Genomic DNA, 17,226 nt, shown 5'->3' on the forward strand with positions numbered 1-17,226 from the left:
TTTATTAATATGTATACTAGATACCCTTCCTGTTTTGAACAAGTGGATTTAGGGATCATCATAAAGAGAAACTTCCTTGAGTGTTAGGAATACAAAGTCCTATAGGCAGCTGTCCTTACTTATTTGTAAACTCTCCAGTTCTTTTTTTCAATCCTTTTTTGGTTCTTTCCATTACTATGGTAAGTGTTCTGTCTACTCTGTAAATGTAGGCCTGCACTCGAACCCAGGCAAGTACCAGGGAACAAGAGGAAGTCATAGCCACAAGTCTATACATTTCCACTATATAGAAGATATTTGTGGTTACTTCTTAATAGTGTTAGTATGTTTGCTCTCTGTTGTAATTGAAGAGTAGCAAAATATGAATAGACATGAATGCTGGACAATTTCAGGCCAGGGATCCCAGTGCTCCTTAGCTATTTCTTGGCTATTTGGAGCATAGTTTTTGAGTCCTCAAAATTCCAGAGCATGCTTTCTCTTTGCAGAAGTGTTTAGTTGTAGCTCATGTTGATCACGACCCTTCTGACTCATGATGGCATTTTGGACTTGGCTGCCCTTGAGTAATAAGTAGGCCAATCGGGCAGAGTAAAATGATAAAATGACAACAAGATAGGGTGTAGTGGTAGCAGGTCAAATTTCAAAATGCCATCAAACAGTTCAAGAATCACATTCCCATGTGATAGTAGACCTGTTGAGGGCAAGGTCTTTTCATGTGCTCTCTAATAACACACAATCAGAGTGTAGTACCTCACTCAGATCTGATCACATTGGCTATATTACCCAGCTTATTGCTAATCGATCCACAAATCACCTGTGGTACATAAAATGTTTGTGTGCATGTGTAATATTCCCAAGTTTTGAAGCTTATAATTAATAAGCACTAATCTAATTTTTAACAATTTTAGAATCAATAGAATTTCATAAGTAAGTCATTTTTTGAGGTTATCTACTTTATCATCTCTTCATTATATACATGAAGAAACTGAAGTCCACAGAAACTAAGAAGTGAAAGCTTCCCCATAGTAAAACAAATAATTAGTGATGACTTGAAACTAAAACCTAAGTTTTTCCATCTTTGTGTTCTTTTCACCCTGGAGTGATGGTCCTCTTTGTAGACATTAATTATAAATATAGAAGGCCGTTGGCAAACTGATTGCATTTTAGGTGGAACAAAGAGTCACAAATTAGCCTTTAAAGTTTGCTGGTCTAATTTGGTCTCCAGTTTTTCTCCTATATCTCATTCCATCTGTTCAATCTTATGTTAAATAACCACATGACTATTCATGCCAGTGTTGGACAAGGAGTAAACCAATAAAGAATCTACACGTGCCACAATTAGTGAATTTTAAACCAATAACTAGTACAAGGGGGTATTCTTCCCCTCCACACCATGTTTTCACTAGGGAGGTTAAGGGGATACAAGAAAGGTGTTGGTATAATCTAGGAGAAAACTCACTACCCAGAGAAAAAGCAAATATAGCTTGAGAGATGAAAAGCTTATTTCTTTTGGAAGATGAAAGAAAAAAGTCAACAATATGTTTTCTGGGAGAAAGGGAAAAAAAGGCAAAGTCTGAAGGGCAATGGAACCTGTTAGGGACAAAAGTTCTGGTGATAGGTATTGGAGAGAATATATCAAAAGATGCAGTAAATTGAAACCCAAGTCTGTTCTGCCTAACGGAGGACATATATTTATTTAGCCAACAGTAGTGCAAGGACTATAATTTATAATACAGATCAGGACCATTTTGAAAGTGAAAGGGGGTTGCTCTTAATAATATGCTGAGACAACATATAAATCAGGGTTTGATCATCCTAACCAGTGGACACTTTGAAAAAGAATGAATGACTGGTGCTTTGTCCCCACATTTTCTCATTCAACAGTGGTCCCTTCTGGCCATTTGGTTACTATATTAATGGGTTTGCCAAAGACTTGGGGGTAAGTCATGGGAAATTGAGAATTTAGGAGGCTGGGGAAACACTGAAAAGGGCAAGAAGCACATCTGGAGTTTGGTCTGAGAAAGGCTTTGGTGGTGACTTGGCCTGATAACATGATGATTAACCCTGGCAAACAGCCAGTCGATCAACAGCATTCTGTACTATTTCCGCCATCCTGGAAATGTGTTTATGGAGCTAAATCCCCCTCATCTTGCTTTGCCCATGCTATATGCTAATGTCAAAGAAACAACAAAATATTCTTAATTTTTGTATTGTGTGCTTTGTCTTTTAGGATCAAAAAAAGTGAGATCATAGTCATGCTGGACTTGTTTAGGAAAGATGGCAGTATGTTAGTTACTTCATGGTCATGATTTCTAGGAAATAGAAGACAGATTATGTTCCTCAGATTTTGTTTTCTTTTGCTTCATTTTATGGATGAGGAAACTGAGTCTTAAAGAGGTTAAGATTACAGAGGAAGGAGGCTGGTTGTTAAGTTGGAGCTATAATCTTTCTGATTCTTAAATCTATTTTTTGTTTTTCATTGTACTGGCATATCTATTTGATTTAAAAATCTTATTGCCTCTATTATAAAACCAATACATTCCCATGGCCTAACATTCATAAAGAACAAACAGGGTACAGAGTGAAATGTCTCCCTATTATCACTGTCTTACAGCCAGCCAGTATCCCTCCCTCCCACCCTTTTAGTGGGTGTATCATAGTACATTCAGTCCTTCTGTTGAAATTTATGTTGTTTCCAAACTTTTATTATTACAAACTATGCTGCAGTGAATAATGTACATACTTACAAATCTATCTGTGAGATAAATTCCTAGAATTGGAATAGCTGGACCATTGTAGAAGATAAGAAAACATCTGATGACTTTAGGTGCTTTCCAGAAAAAAAGGGTAAAAGCATTTATTTGTCTTTTGATAGATATTGTCTAATTGCCCTTCTTTTTTTTAAAGATTTTATTTATTTACTTGAGAGAGAGAGAGAGAGAGAGAGCATGCACACGCTTGTGTGTATGCACAAGCAGGGGAAGGGAGAAAGGGGCAGAGGGAGGAGGAGAAGCAGACTCCCTGCTGAGTAGGGAGCCTGACGAGGGGCTCAATCCCAGGACCCCAGGATCATGACCTGAGCCAAAGGCAGATGCTTAACCAATTCAGCTACGTAGGCATCCCTCTAATTGCACTTAAAAGTTGTACGAATTTAAATTTCAATCACCAGTGTATGATTTCTCAGTTTAAAAGCTACTTACTTATGGGTAAAGCTATCTGGAAAGAAAAGTCCACGAACCTTCTGAGAACCAGTTTTCTCCCCCTCGATTGATTGTCCTCAAGACAGGAGGGAGATGTATCTTACCCCTACCTTCAGTATGGTTTATCTGATGAGGCTCCCCTTCTTTCCCAGAATGATGTAGCTTCTCCTACTGTTATTTTCTGCTGCTATAGTTGAATGCTCTTCTTTTATTCACATATGGGAATATGTTACTAGGACTCGTTAGAGTTATTATTTGAAGCATGAGGAACCATTATGTCAATTCCATTCTCAACGTGTTTGTTTGGCTTTGGTATTAGTCTTGTACCCCCAAGAGATCATTTCCTGGCTTTTCTTTCATAGTCCACTACTACTAAAAATAAACTAACAATCTGTTCTCTATTATTCTCACTAATGGAGAGAAGAGGAAAAGCTCTAATACAAAGTCCTATAAGATTTATATTTGATTTTCAAATAGTCTATCACCCTCTACTGAGAAAGTATAACACCATGCTCACAGTCAGGGAGAAATACTTGAAGGAATCCTATCTGTTATCACAGAGCAGGTATTGAGGGTGACTGGGACTGAGAAGCAATAAGTTGGTAACTGATACTTACCTTCACCCCTTTCACCTTCCCTGTCTCACCCCTCTGGATCACTTCTTACTCACTGGGCAATTGGAGGGAGGTTTATTTTCAAAGCAAAGCTTAGTTATTAGTAATCAAGGCAGCCTGAAAATGAGAGAGAGAGGCAGCGAGAGTATAGCTTAACTATACTCTGTTTAAATATGACTGAAATATAAGCATAAGCCGAAGGTGAAGATATTGAAGTTTAGAACACATGTTACGTAACTCTTCCCATTCATTTTTTTTTTAAGATTTTATTTATTTATTTGAGAGAGAGCGTGAGTGAGCAAGCAAGAGAGCACAGGTGGCAGAGCGAGAGGGAGAAGCAGGCTCCCTGCTGGGCAGAGGACCCTGGGATCATGACCTGAGCCAAAGGTAGATGCTTAACTGATTCCCATTCACTTCTAAAATAACTTCAAGAAAAAGCAATCATGAAATCCAGTTACACGAGCAGCTTAATGATATCAGGCTAACAGAGAGTCAATGGATGTGATGTCAAAAGGGACTTTGGAGCCAAGGAAGTCTGTGATGTTATTCCTCACAACCCCAATCCACCATTCCATTAGGGTGAATATCCAGAGAACACCTTGAGAGAGGTGTATGCAAGGATGGAACACAGTGCCATTTCCATTTGTCAAATATGAGGTATCGAATCAGTATATTTTTGTGATAAATTCTTTCCTTTGGATTTAGGCGATCGGCCTGTGAGAGTTTATGCTGATGGAATATTTGACTTATTTCACTGTGGTCATGCCCGGGCTCTGATGCAAGCAAAGAACCTTTTCCCTAATACATACCTCATTGTAGGAGGTAAGAAAACATCTGATGACTTTAGGTGCTTTCCAGAAAAAAAAAATTATAGTAGCCTTTTTCTCCTATTGTAACATGAATACTGGCTCTTGTTTTGGTTTTTAAATGAGGGATCTAGAACAGCCTCTCTAAAACATGAAGTATATGAAGTATATAACATGGTAAGAGGAGCTCCAAACTCTTTGGCGTGAGATGTCCAGTTTTTATCTCAGTGTTTTCAGTTGCATTTCTGCAGTTTTGGGAGCAACAGTGACCCCTATTGTCTACTTAAGAATAGCATTTATTCTAGATTTCAGTTTGTCAATTTTCTTTTTTTTTCAAGATTTTATTTATTTATTTATTTATTTGAGAGAGAGAGAGTGTGTGAGGGGGTTGGGGGGGAGAGAAGCAGAGAGGGGAGAGAGAAGGATAAGCAGACTCTGCTGAGCATGGAGCCCAATACGGCGCTCAATCCCAGACCCTGAGATCATGACCCAAACTGAAACCAGGAGTCAGATGCTCAACTGACAGAGCCACCCAGGCAGCCCTGTTTATCATTTTGAATCAACTGAAGTGCAAAAGTCTGTTAAGCAAATGTTATGTGGTCCAGCACAGTCTTATGAAAATATAATAAGAAAACATTTTTAAAAACTCAAGTGTGCAGAAATTCACAGCAGGTTAATTTCAAAGCCAAAGATTTTAGGCCCTTGTTGTATCCTCTCCTCTCCAAAGAATGAACATACTTTTTAGTGAGTATTGGTCCTGAAGGTGTATCTTGGATTAGGAAAAGCACTGTTACTCAGACTGAGCTGTATCCAGAAAATTCTTCTCCAGGTGGGAAGATTGGTTTCAGTTCTAGGAAATGGGAGAGGTTGGTGACTGAGGAATGGTTAAACAAAGGGGGCTTTGACTTACAACTTTATGATGTGGTGAACTCAGTTTGCAGTGATGAGCTTACGCACAACTTCAAAGGCTTCACGGTGATGAATGAAAATGAGCGCTATGACGCAGTGCAGCACTGCCGCTATGTGGATGAGGTGGTGAGGAATGCCCCCTGGACCCTGACACCAGAGTTCCTGGCAGAACACCGGGTAAGAAACTGAGCACATGTCCCCATTCCTTGTTCTGGAATTCCCTCAACTCTCAAAACTTCTGGGACTTGGGCTAGTTTTCCACTAGCCTTATTTTACTTCTATGCTCTATGTAAATTTTACATAGAAGAGATGACAGTAATATTACTACTAATTATATTGCTACTACTAATAACAGTCACCCCTAACATTTATATGGGGATTGGTGGTTTACAGGCATTTCTACATCCATTATATTTCATTTGTTCCCCAAAACAATCTTATTGGGTAGCTATTATTTCTACTTTACATATGAGAACAGAGCCAGAGAAACCAAATAACCTGGTCCAGGATACACAGTAGCAGGGCTAGAAATTGAACTCTTCAGTTAAGTGATTTTTATACCCCCACACTATGAACGTGTCCATCCTCCTAACATACCAGTCCTTTAGAATATACAAAGCCTCAGCTGTGCTCGCAAGGAGTTCCAGGAAACAAGACAAATAAACATAGACTTCTCTTGTACTGATTTAAATCTAGTTTCAGGGCTTTGATTTTGGGCTTGAAGTTGTATGGGATCAGAAACCAGGAGGTTTCTCACTTTTATTCCTTGAGTTAGTATTATAAAATCCGTCACTCCTTTTAATTCTCACACATTAAAGAAACAAGTTTCCTGTAAAAGGTGGGTATAAAAGGTGAAAAATGTTTATCAGGTCAGGTCGGAGGCCCCCAAGCTTGAGGAACCAGCAAGCATATTGTCAGTTCTTAGCAAGGGTATATGGAATGTCAAAGGTGAGTTGTTCAATGAAGCAGAAAGAGCAGAAAGAACAAAAGTAGCCAAAGTGCTTCAAAAGCAATAGCAGGGGTAGGCCTGAAGCTAAAGGGTATTTGTTAAAACTGCTTGGGATTAGGACAGACCTTTTGTAGTTCTCTAGATTTTCTATATCAATACTTGGCAGCCAGTGGTACCAAAGGTGATGAATAAGATTGTTCTCAGCAACCACAGCCAGGCAGGCCCAGGCAGAAGAGGTTAGAGGAACTTTTAACTTCCCTTTCTCCTTGTTAGCAGTGAATCCTCAGCCAGCAGTCTTTCTTGGCCACCATTCTTATTTTCACTTTGCTGCCTATTGATCCCTGACAGATTGTTCATAGGTAATCAGGATGTTAGCTGAGAGTCTCTGACACGGTCATGATAGTCATGCTTCACACTACAGTGGCTTCTGGGAATTAGCTATAGTCATATTAGCAATTACATTAGTAAAGGGCATATGGCCTACTCAGGAATGACTAAGGTTAGCATATCTCTCTGAAAGATTATTGATCCCAGTGCTATTGATCTTTTCTCACTGTTGCAAGAGGTATTGACAGTAGTAAAATGATAGAGCACAAGACCTAAATGTTTTTTATGGCTTTGAGTTTTACATTCCTCAGCAGTATAGATGCATCTGTTCTAGTAAAAGGGCTCTTGGTTGCTATTTTTATATTCCCACTCATCTCATGGACTGAGGGAGAAACCAGCTAAGGAAGAAGTGACCTCTTTTGCATATTTTTGAAACCCTTATTTGACCAGTCTTTATAGACCCAGGAGGATGGGGAGATTTCCTTTCTTCTTTCCTCAGCTCCACTCACTCACTAACACACCAGCAAATCCTCCAGTCGTGTTTACTGCAGCATGGTGGCTGGTGTGCAGTATGAGGGTAGCACTTCCAGTAGACCAGGATAATTAGCTAAAAAAAGAAACTGGTCAACTTCATATTTATGAGTGATAAATAATTAGATTGAGTGGCTTGTGAATGAATCACAGAATTTATGAAGCAAAGCAAAGAGAAATAAAGAGAAAAGTCCATTTGAGGCCTGGCCTCTCCTTGTCCTTTATCTGGGTCTGGGAGAGTATTTACTGGGAGAGTATTTTCTGGGGGATTATTTGTTGGTTCTTTCTGATGGCAGTGATTGTGGGTTTTAAATGATGTTTCCTTATTTCAGATTGATTTTGTAGCTCATGATGACATCCCTTATTCTTCTGCTGGGAGTGATGATGTTTATAAGCACATCAAGGAAGCAGGTGAGTCAGCTGATAAACATCCTCACTTTATGGAGTCTCAGGGGCAGCATCAGAGATTCAACGACAGTGCTACATGGAAAATTTATACACTCGGAAATTCAATATCTACTTTCAGTCACACTTCAGATAGGAGGTTTAGGTATGTCTTTTAATTTCAGGAAACTCTCTCCCAGGTCCATATTTTTTTTAGTATTAGGGCCATATAGTTTTTCCTTTCTTTACCCCAAGCCTTTTTTTTTTTTTTTAAAGATTTTATTTATTTATTTGACAGAGACAGAGACAGCCAGCGAGAGAGGGAACACAAGCAGGGGAAGTGGGAGAGGAAGAAGCAGGCTCACAGCAGAGGAGCCTGATGTGGGGCTCGATCCCAGAACGCCGGGATCACGCCCTGAGATGAAGGCAGACGCTTAACCGCTGTGCCACCCAGGCGCCCCTACCCCAAGCCTTTGATTCAGTCCTCCTCCTGCCTGTCAGTATCTCCAGACTTCATTTAGTAATAGAAGATTGTTTTTTGAGGAAAATAATGTTGCTCCCAGTTTCCACCTAGTCCTACTGCCTGAGTTAACCAGAATGTCACAGTGTTTGTATGTGTTCTTGGATTAGGTATGTTTGCACCAACACAGAGGACAGAAGGTATCTCCACATCAGACATCATCACCCGAATTGTCCGGGACTATGATGTGTATGCCAGACGGAACCTACAGAGGGGCTACACAGCAAAGGAGCTCAATGTCAGCTTTATCAATGTGAGTTTCAGCTTCATCCCAGAGTTCCCTGGCCCTATAGGACACACGTCTGCCTCCCACTTCATCTGAACTAAAGTTGCTTTTCGGTCTGCTGTAATTATCACCTCCAAAATTCAGTGATTGCCTCTTTGCTGATTATACTGTGCTAAGCTCTTTACAAAGAGAGTAAAACAGAGGCATTCTCTGCCTTTATGGTCTAGTATCAACACGTTGCTATAAAGACACACAGCCAATTAAATAAGAAAATGTTACTTAGCATAGTACAGTATTTATATCAAATATATTTAAAACAGCAGTTCTTAACCTTTTTTTTTTTTTTTTGATTGGATGGTCTTTGGAAAATCTAATGAAAGCAATGGATCTTCTCCCTGTGCGGATAGTGGCACACACATTTTGCATGCCATTTCTCAGGGCATGTGGACGTAGGTTTTAAATTTTGATTTATGAAAGCAAAGTTTACCTTGGCTTAATATTGCCTTTTAGAAACAAACTGCTATGCATTTTGTGTGTAAATGGTATCTTAATAAAGTTGGTTTTAAAAGAAGAAAGCTGCTAACTATATTTTCTATACAAGTAATTTACCATGCTCCCTTACCTGCTGCCAGTTGCGTGAATAATGAATAGGTGAAATGGTTTCATCTAAATATGATTTATCTTTGCAGATAAACCCTAGCTGTTGTTAACCACCTACTACAGAATCTTTTTCAGGTGTTTAAAAATACTAAACATAATCCCGTTCCCCTTTATGATCTGGAAATTATGAAAGTGCTTTTCCTTTGGCTAAACATCCCCACCCCCCATCCCTGGAGGGTTCATACCATTTTCCCTTCTGTTTAGGGAAGCTGATAGGACCATAGAGTATCATCTTCATTTTGCAAATAAGCAAACAGACCTCCAAATACTAAAAGATAAAACAAACAGCTTCGAAAATCATAGAATAGGCCAATGATAGAGGGAAAACATCCAATAAAGTAAACAAATTAAGTAAAAGATCTTCTACTTCAACCTATTATAGTTGTCTTATTCTTGGCAATATTGTGCAGTGATCCTGTGGCTCCTTATATATCTTCATCTAGAATGGGGTTTGGGTTATGTTGTGCCTGTTCTTGTTCCAAGTTTATGATTTTTTTTTCTTTCCTTCTTTTTTATTAACATATAATGTATTATTTGTTTCAAGGGTACAGGTCTGTGATTCATCAGTCTTACACAATTCACAGCTCTCACCATAGCACATACCCTCCCCAGTGTCCGTCACCCAGCCACTCCACCCCTCCCACCCCTCTCCACTCCAGCAATCCTCAGTTTGTTTCCTGAGATTAAGTCTCTTATGGTTTGTCTCCCTCTCCGGTTTCGTCTTGTTTCATTTTTTCCTCTCTTCTATGATCCTCTGCCTTGTTTCTCAAGTTTATGGTTTTGTTTTTTTTTTATTATGTTCAGTTAGCCAACATATAGTACATCATTAGTTTTTGATGCAATCTTAAAAAATCTGACTTCATTTGGCTATATGCCCATCTGTTACTGAGCATACGCAATATATTTAGTTTAGTGCAGGCTTCCACAGTGTTCGAATTGTCACACTTTCATATAAGATGACCATCCAGAGTATATTTAATCTGTTATTATGCTAGAGAAACAAGGGCTAGCTTAGGGCGAAGTGAAATTCTTTTTTTTTTTTTTTAAAGATTTTATTTATTTATTCGACAGAGATAGAGACAGCCAGCGAGAGAGGGAACACAAGCAGGGGGAGTGGGAGAGGAAGAAGCAGGCTCATAGTGGAGGAGCCTGATGTGGGGCTCGATCCCATAATGCTGGGATCACGCCCTGAGCCGAAGGCAGACGCTTAACCGCTGTGCCACCCAGGCGCCCCCAAAGTGAAATTCTAATGACTGGAAATAGTGTCAATAGAGTGCTGAAATGTTTTTTTTCTTCTCCCTTTGGAACAGAGATCAGAGTGAGTATTATTTCTCAAAACAATTATTTCTTTACATAGGAGAAGAAATACCACTTGCAGGAGCGGGTTGACAAAGTAAAGAAGAAAGTGAAAGATGTGGAAGAAAAGTCAAAAGAATTTGTTCAGAAGGTCGAAGAAAAAAGCATTGATCTCATTCAGAAATGGGAGGAGAAATCCCGAGAATTCATTGGAAGTTTCCTGGAAATGTTTGGTCCAGAAGGAGCGCTGGTATGTTCTTTCCTGGTGGACAATTTAGGGAATTTCAGGAAAATTTAGGGAATTTTCATGCTGTGGAAAGAATTATAGCATTATAGAAAGGGACATCACCATTAAGTAGTTATCTAATCTGTTCTTTATAGTGGGCAGAACTATATTTCAACTATTCCCAAAAAGTTGTTTAAAATCTTTACATAAAGAGGTTACACATTCTCCGAAATAATTTTGCCAGCTCTCTGTCAACCTCCAAATCTGGTGATAGGCAAGTAACCTTGCCTAGCTTGCTTCTATATTATAGGTTTAGATAAAAAGGAAAGAAAAGAACGAAGAACAGTCAAAAGAAAGCTGCCTCCACTACAAACAGCTGCTGCAGAGCTGCTGGGTGAGGTGAGAGTTCTGTCCATGAGGAGTAACAAGGTCTTTCCAAGCCAAATAGAAGGTGAGTGTAGTTATTTAGCAAGTGAGCCCTAGGATATCAGGAAGGATCTAACTATGAAAGTGTTTGATACCAGAACAGATTATTCAGGGAGAATATAGAATTTCCTTTTCAGAGAGCTCTAAAACTAGGATAGGTACCCTTTTGTCTGAGTTAGTTCCTTTGTTTTTGCCTGGAGCCTGGACTGCAGACCGAGTAGCCATTTAGGAATTCCTTTGACATAGAAGTCAAGAATTGGGTGACTGTGGATAGCATGTGAGAACCCTTAGATAAGTAGCTTAGCATGGACTACTTTAGGGAGGCAGTTGCTTAAAATTTTAGGTATGTCCTCGCCTAGCTTATTTGATCACTTTTGACATTGCACAAGGCACTCATGATAATTTGAAGTCTCAGATCCTCCAGTGATGATTTAGTAGAATACATAGGTTTCTTCTTTTTTTTTTTTTTAAAGATTTTATTTATTTATTTAACACAGATAGAGACAGCCAGCGAGAGAGGGAACACAAGCAGGGGGAGTGGGAGAGGGAGGAAGAAACAGGCTCATAGCGGAGGAGCCTGACGTGGGGCTCGATCCCAGAACGCTGAGATCACGCCCTGAGCCGAAGGCAGACGCTTAACCGCTGTGCCACCCAGGCGCCCCATCTTCTAATTCTTCCTTTTGGTCTCCCCAGAAACATATGCTGAAAGAGGGGAAAGGCCGGATGCTGCAGGCCATCAGTCCAAGGCAGAGTCCCAGCAGCAGCCCCACTCGGGAACGCTCCCCCTCGCCGTCTTTCCGATGGCCCTTCTCTGGCAAGACTTCCCCGCCTTCCTCCCCAGCAAACCTCTCCAGGCACAAGGCTGCAGCCTATGATATCAGTGAGGATGAAGAAGACTAAGTTTTCATCCCTCCTTTCCTCTCCCCTCCCTCTGTTCCATCACCTTCGGAAGCTCTCTGTTGAATTTCAAATTGTGATTCCAACACTAAACCTAAGGACAGCTACAAAGGAAAGAAAGTTGGGGCAGGAGGACCTAGGATGGGATCAGACAGCCCATCCTCTAAGAGACATCACCCGTTCACACCAAGAAGGAGGCTGACTACACCTCAGAAACCTGTTCTGCATCCATATCCCTCCCTCCAGACTTTGCTTTACTGTTTATGTTCATGTGATTTTGACAGGGAAATTGTCATTTTTATTAATTTTTTAAAAATTAGTCTTTCAAATGTTGTAAGTAGAACTAATTTTTTGCCCCTGAGGAGTGGGCAGAAGGAAATGGTGTATTACCCAGAGGCCTTTTCTTCCTGATACACTATAATGTTTGCCTTCTGTTCTGAGGCAAAGTGTCTTGCCAAGTCCTTCCAGCAATGAGCCGTGCTGATGAGTGATTTCAGGGGGAGGAGAAATAGCATAGTTTTGGTGTCCTTAAAAAAAGCTAAAAGCTGTGTAAACTCAGTCACAAATCCCCTAAATGTACTGCTGGCACATGTGTCAATGTGGCTGTGAGAAGAAGGAGATCTGAGCCTAACTTTTCTTACTCCCTGAGGAGTTTCTTGTTGGACCCAATGGGGTCCCTGGAAGACACTGATGGGGATGGAGCCAGACCACATGGCATCAGCTGCGGTTCTCCTGCTGTGTTCATCTTCTCAGAAAACTCTGTTGCCCAGTTATTTGGGAGCTCTTGTCAATCTTTTTCCTACAGTCTACCTTTGAAGGAAAGAACACTTTCAGGTTTGTTGTGTTTGGGGGGGCAGTGGGACAGGACTCAGTCCTATACAGGGTCAGGTTAGGTTAATTTTCCCACCTGGGAGTACGCCCCTGGCCCTGCTATATCAATGCTTATTACCTAGCTTTTTACAGAGGATACTTTGTAAATGTCTGCAGTTTGAACATGATCTGTTAATCCGTGTTGCTCAAAGCCATATTGAATATTTAGGAGATTTGCACAGAATGTAAACACGAAAGCATAAAGAAACACCCCCCTTCCTAAAGCCTTATCTTGAACTTGGTCTTTCTTAAGAATGTTCTCGACTGGAACTGATGCTCCAGGTGGTGTTTCTTTTCCTCTGAGAGCTGCAGCTGGTTGGGACTTCCCTCCGCTGCCCCTCCAGCAGGCCACAAAACATTACAAGAGAATGGCAGGTTCTCTCCCTTTCCCATGTGTGCCTGGTGGTTATGGTCCCACTTCCTCTGTTAGGTTGCCCAGGGGGAGTCACTGCTTATATTCAACATCGGAGATGCTGAAGCTTAACACTTGCTATTGAGCATGAGCTCATTTTTAAGCCTCTAGCATTCTGCAACTACATGACCCAGCAGACCGTCATCTTCAGTAATCCTGTAGCTGGGTTCAGGGGAAGATTGCTTATGTCCAGGCCCCACCCCGTCACTCATAAATACCCCTTGTGGGGGTGGAGTTTTGGTGTTTTCAGCTAAGAAAACCACATTTTATCTTTTCTTGCCCCTATGCTAGGGCTGTGAGCATCTCATAGTCTCCTCCCTAAATACTTTCTGGTAAAACCTTCTCTTCTGCCTGAGGATCAGAGGCTAGAATCACTGCCTGCCTGCACAGCAGGACTACCTGGTTTCCTAAAACTCCAATCACCCAGAGAGGCAGAGTATGGCTGAGTAGAGACACAAAGAGAAGGAAATCTCTTGTTGTCATGATGGCTTATGAAAACTACATTTCTGACCCTTCTCATGAAGTGCTGTTTTTGCTATCAAATACGGTTTACATGAGCTTTGGCTTGAAATCCTTTTTTTGTAACAGTTCAAGTTCTTGTCTTCCTACATTAACCAGCTTCCTAGGATCACATAGTTTAACTTTTCTGCTTTAGTCTTCTTGGGAATTCTGCCTATTTCTGTCTTATTCTCCCTGGTGTAGAAAGATGATGAAATCATCTCTGAAGGTCACCTACCTGTTCCCTCAAAGTACATATTGGCCAAGTGTATTTGGCAAGGGAGATGCTCAGAATGCGGTTTTCCTCGTGCATGTCACTCCTCTCAAGTATACTGTCTGGGACCTCTTCCTCTGCTCTGTCAATGGGCTACTTTTGGCATTCCCTGCCCTTGGAATATAACCGCTGTGCTGAGAAGTTCTGTGAGACTGCCGGGGGCCAGCATATGCACACGAGCTTGGAAATCCCTCTCACGCCTTTTAACGAACTTCTGTGGCCCCAGTGTCCTAACACTAGTGCATCTTCAAATAATTTTGACTTAAAGCTAAAAGTTGTATGGTGTGGCATATTAGCTACTTTGGGATAAATGTGATCCTAGGTGCTGGACAAGGATGGGTGGAGGGAAGACGCTGTTGGGATGATGCAGTATTTGATCATTTGTGCCTAATTAAATGAAGTTAGTGGTTGCCTACCATGACCATGCCTGTGATCTGTAAGTCTTCTATTATTAATTGTAATATTAACTATTAATATTGATTTCTTATATTAATATTAATTAGCTATTTCCCTGAATCCCACACACAAAGCAATAAGCCAAATGTAGCAGAGATGGGAGAGCCTTAAACACTCGTTGGCTTCAGAGCTCAGTCTGTAAGACAGAAGAATGGAGACGGGCCCAGGAGCTCGTGCTGAGGAGGTGCTACTTCAGTTACCTGGGGCAGAAGGTTGGCTCTTTTCATACACACTAGACTCAGTAGCACTAAGGAATAGAGGTTGAAACTTCAGAGAAGTAGAAACAGGTCTTTTGTACTGCTGCAGCTGTTTCTGATAGCTAGAGCCAAAGACCATTATTTCGCTGAGGCTTGGGTGAGAAGGTTGGGGATATGAGAAGGTTGAAGACCCTAAATAAGAAAAAATACGAAGGAGGTCAAGAGAACTTCTGACTTTTTCTGGTTACTGATAACCCAGCACCCGAGTTAGATTTTCCTTCTTTACTTGTGATGCACAACTGGTCGGGCAGCCTCTGTCTGCATATCCCCTCTGTGGTGGTTCTTCACAGTGCTTCTGTTTCTCTGGATTATCTTGATTTGTGGGTAGCTTGTTATTCTGGAGCGCATTGCCTTTTGGATCCTGTTCTAGATCGTCTATCTAAAATCTTCCCAAATCCATTATATTTTGCTGCTTTTCTTTAATCTCTAGAAGCCATAGCTTCTACATTTTCTGTCAGCACACACTTTCACCAGAAGTTGAACTAAGACAGGTAGAAAAAGAAAATCTCCCTTAACAATGTTTTTAACTAATGGTTTTTTTTTTAAACTTACCAATATAAGTATTTTTAAAGGTTGTATTTTTCAAAGTCATACAGTGATTATTCTTGTTTTCTCTCATAGAATAGATTGTCATGAGATAAAGAGTGGTCCCTAGCTTCTATTTTTCCAAATAAGTGGAACATGTTCTTGGGATTATACTATTAAATGTTAATTTTCTTTAAAAGAAAGAAGAAAGATTATCTGTCTGCCAAAGTTTTATGTTAATACTCAGACTGGGGTAGAAAACAAAAGTGCTAGGTTTAACACTAGGATGACTCAGGTTGTGTTCCTTTAGGTTTAAAGAGGGCTTTCCCACCCTTCTTAGGGGAGCACTGACTGTTTTAAACGCAGAGTCTTGACTGGTTGGGTTGTTTTGTATTGAGGATCCTGAAAAGAAAAAGGTGTGTTGGGAAGAAACGCTGGCCTTGGCGTGAATGTTAGCCCATCCGCAGTGCCAGCAGCCACAGGGCGTTTTCCTCAATCGGTGTTCAGTATATTGTTTTCCTATGTAAGTGTTATTAATTTGTTCAGTTATTTTGGCCTTTGTCATTTAGCCAAATAAAGGCAAAATGGTTTTACCTAATGTTCCATTTCCTGTGTTTTCGACCTAGTATACATGTGTATAAGATGTTTTATGTATTTGGGACTTTTACCTATACCCTCAGTTCCTTTGCTTTTACATCCTAATTTGTCTCCTCAGAATTGTTCCATGACCATATTATGAGGGATATCCTTGTGCAGCTTTGCAAAGAAGCTCAAAAAGCCATTGTCCCTCTAAGGGAGGCTGATCCAGATCTATGAGGTCTAAATGTCATCAGTGCCCTCATGACACATCTGTAAGGGAAAGAACACCTCCCATCTAATCAGAAGCCTGGTTTCTTTTGAGACTTTAGGTTTGTACTATTTTTGCCTAGTTGAGTTCTTTTTTTTTCTTTTTTTTTTTTAGTTGACACACAATGTTACATTGGTTTCAGGTGTACAACTTAGTGGTTTGACGAGTTTATACATTATGCTATGTTCACCACAAGTATAGCTACCATCCATCCCATTACATTGCTATTACAGTATCATTCACTGTATTCCTTTTTTTTTTTTTTAGATTTTATTTATTTATTTAAGAGAGAGAGAAGGAGAGAGAGAGTGAGAGCAGGTGTACATGGTCAGAGGGAGAGGAAGAGAGGGTCTTAAGCAGACTTTGCACTGAGCATGGAGCCCGACACAGGGCTCAATCTCATGACCCTGAGATCATGACCTGAGCCAAACTCAAGAGTCAGATGCTTAACTGACTGAGCCACCCAGGTGCCATTCACTGACTGTATTCCTCATGCTCTGTTTTTTATTCTTGTGACTAACTCATTCCACAGCTGGAGGCCTGTATCTCTCACTCCTCTTTACCCATTTTACCTAACCCCTCACCCTCTCTCCTCTGGCAAGCATCAGTTATCTGTATTTATAGTTCTGATTCCGCTTTTCATTTCTTTATTCATTTTCTTTTAGATTCCATTTATGAGTGGAATCATATGGTGTTTTTCTTTCTCAGTCTGATTTATTTCCCTTAGCATAATACCCTCTAGGTCTATCCATGTTGTCTCGAATGGCACAGTCTCATCCTTTTTATGGCTGTGTAATATTTCATTGTGTATATACACCACATTTTCCTTATCCGTTCATCTACTGATGGACACTTAGGTTGCTTCCATGTCTTGGTTATTGTGAATAATGCTGCAATAAACGTAAGGGTTTGCCTGGTTGAGTTCTACTCCTGTTCTTATAACAGGCAAACTACCATATACTTTCCCCCCTTTCAGTGGCTTTGGGAAAACTCAGAGTGACCTTTCAGTATACAAACTTCAAGGGCTAATAGTGTCACCCACAGAGGCAATGTACCCAATTACAGAATTTTTTTTTTGGTAAGAGTTTTTTTATTATGTTAGTCACCATACAGTACAATTAT

General features: G+C 40.4%; 1 protein-coding gene across 5 annotated transcripts in view; it reads left to right on the plus strand.

Annotated features, from left to right (window-relative positions):
* Positions 1-15,850, plus strand: part of PCYT1A (phosphate cytidylyltransferase 1A, choline) — a 40,858-nt gene extending 25,008 nt beyond the window's left edge. For all 5 annotated transcript variants that reach the window (XM_045812553.2, XM_087861544.1, XM_087861545.1 and 2 more), the window contains 6 exons: positions 4,514-4,630; positions 5,549-5,700; positions 7,663-7,741; positions 8,345-8,487; positions 10,478-10,666; positions 11,762-15,850. In XM_045812553.2, coding sequence (XP_045668509.1) covers positions 4,514-4,630; positions 5,549-5,700; positions 7,663-7,741; positions 8,345-8,487; positions 10,478-10,666; positions 11,762-11,968 — 887 coding nt within the window. In that variant the 3' untranslated portion in view covers positions 11,969-15,850. The remainder of the gene's footprint in view (positions 1-4,513; positions 4,631-5,548; positions 5,701-7,662; positions 7,742-8,344; positions 8,488-10,477; positions 10,667-11,761) is intronic.
* Positions 15,851-17,226: the final 1,376 nt, after the last annotated feature.

Source organism: Ursus americanus, chromosome 4 (genome assembly GCF_024610735.1).
Source record: "Ursus americanus isolate L20-20 chromosome 4, mUrsAme1.1.p, whole genome shotgun sequence".
Lineage (NCBI taxonomy): Eukaryota > Metazoa > Chordata > Mammalia > Carnivora > Ursidae > Ursus > Ursus americanus.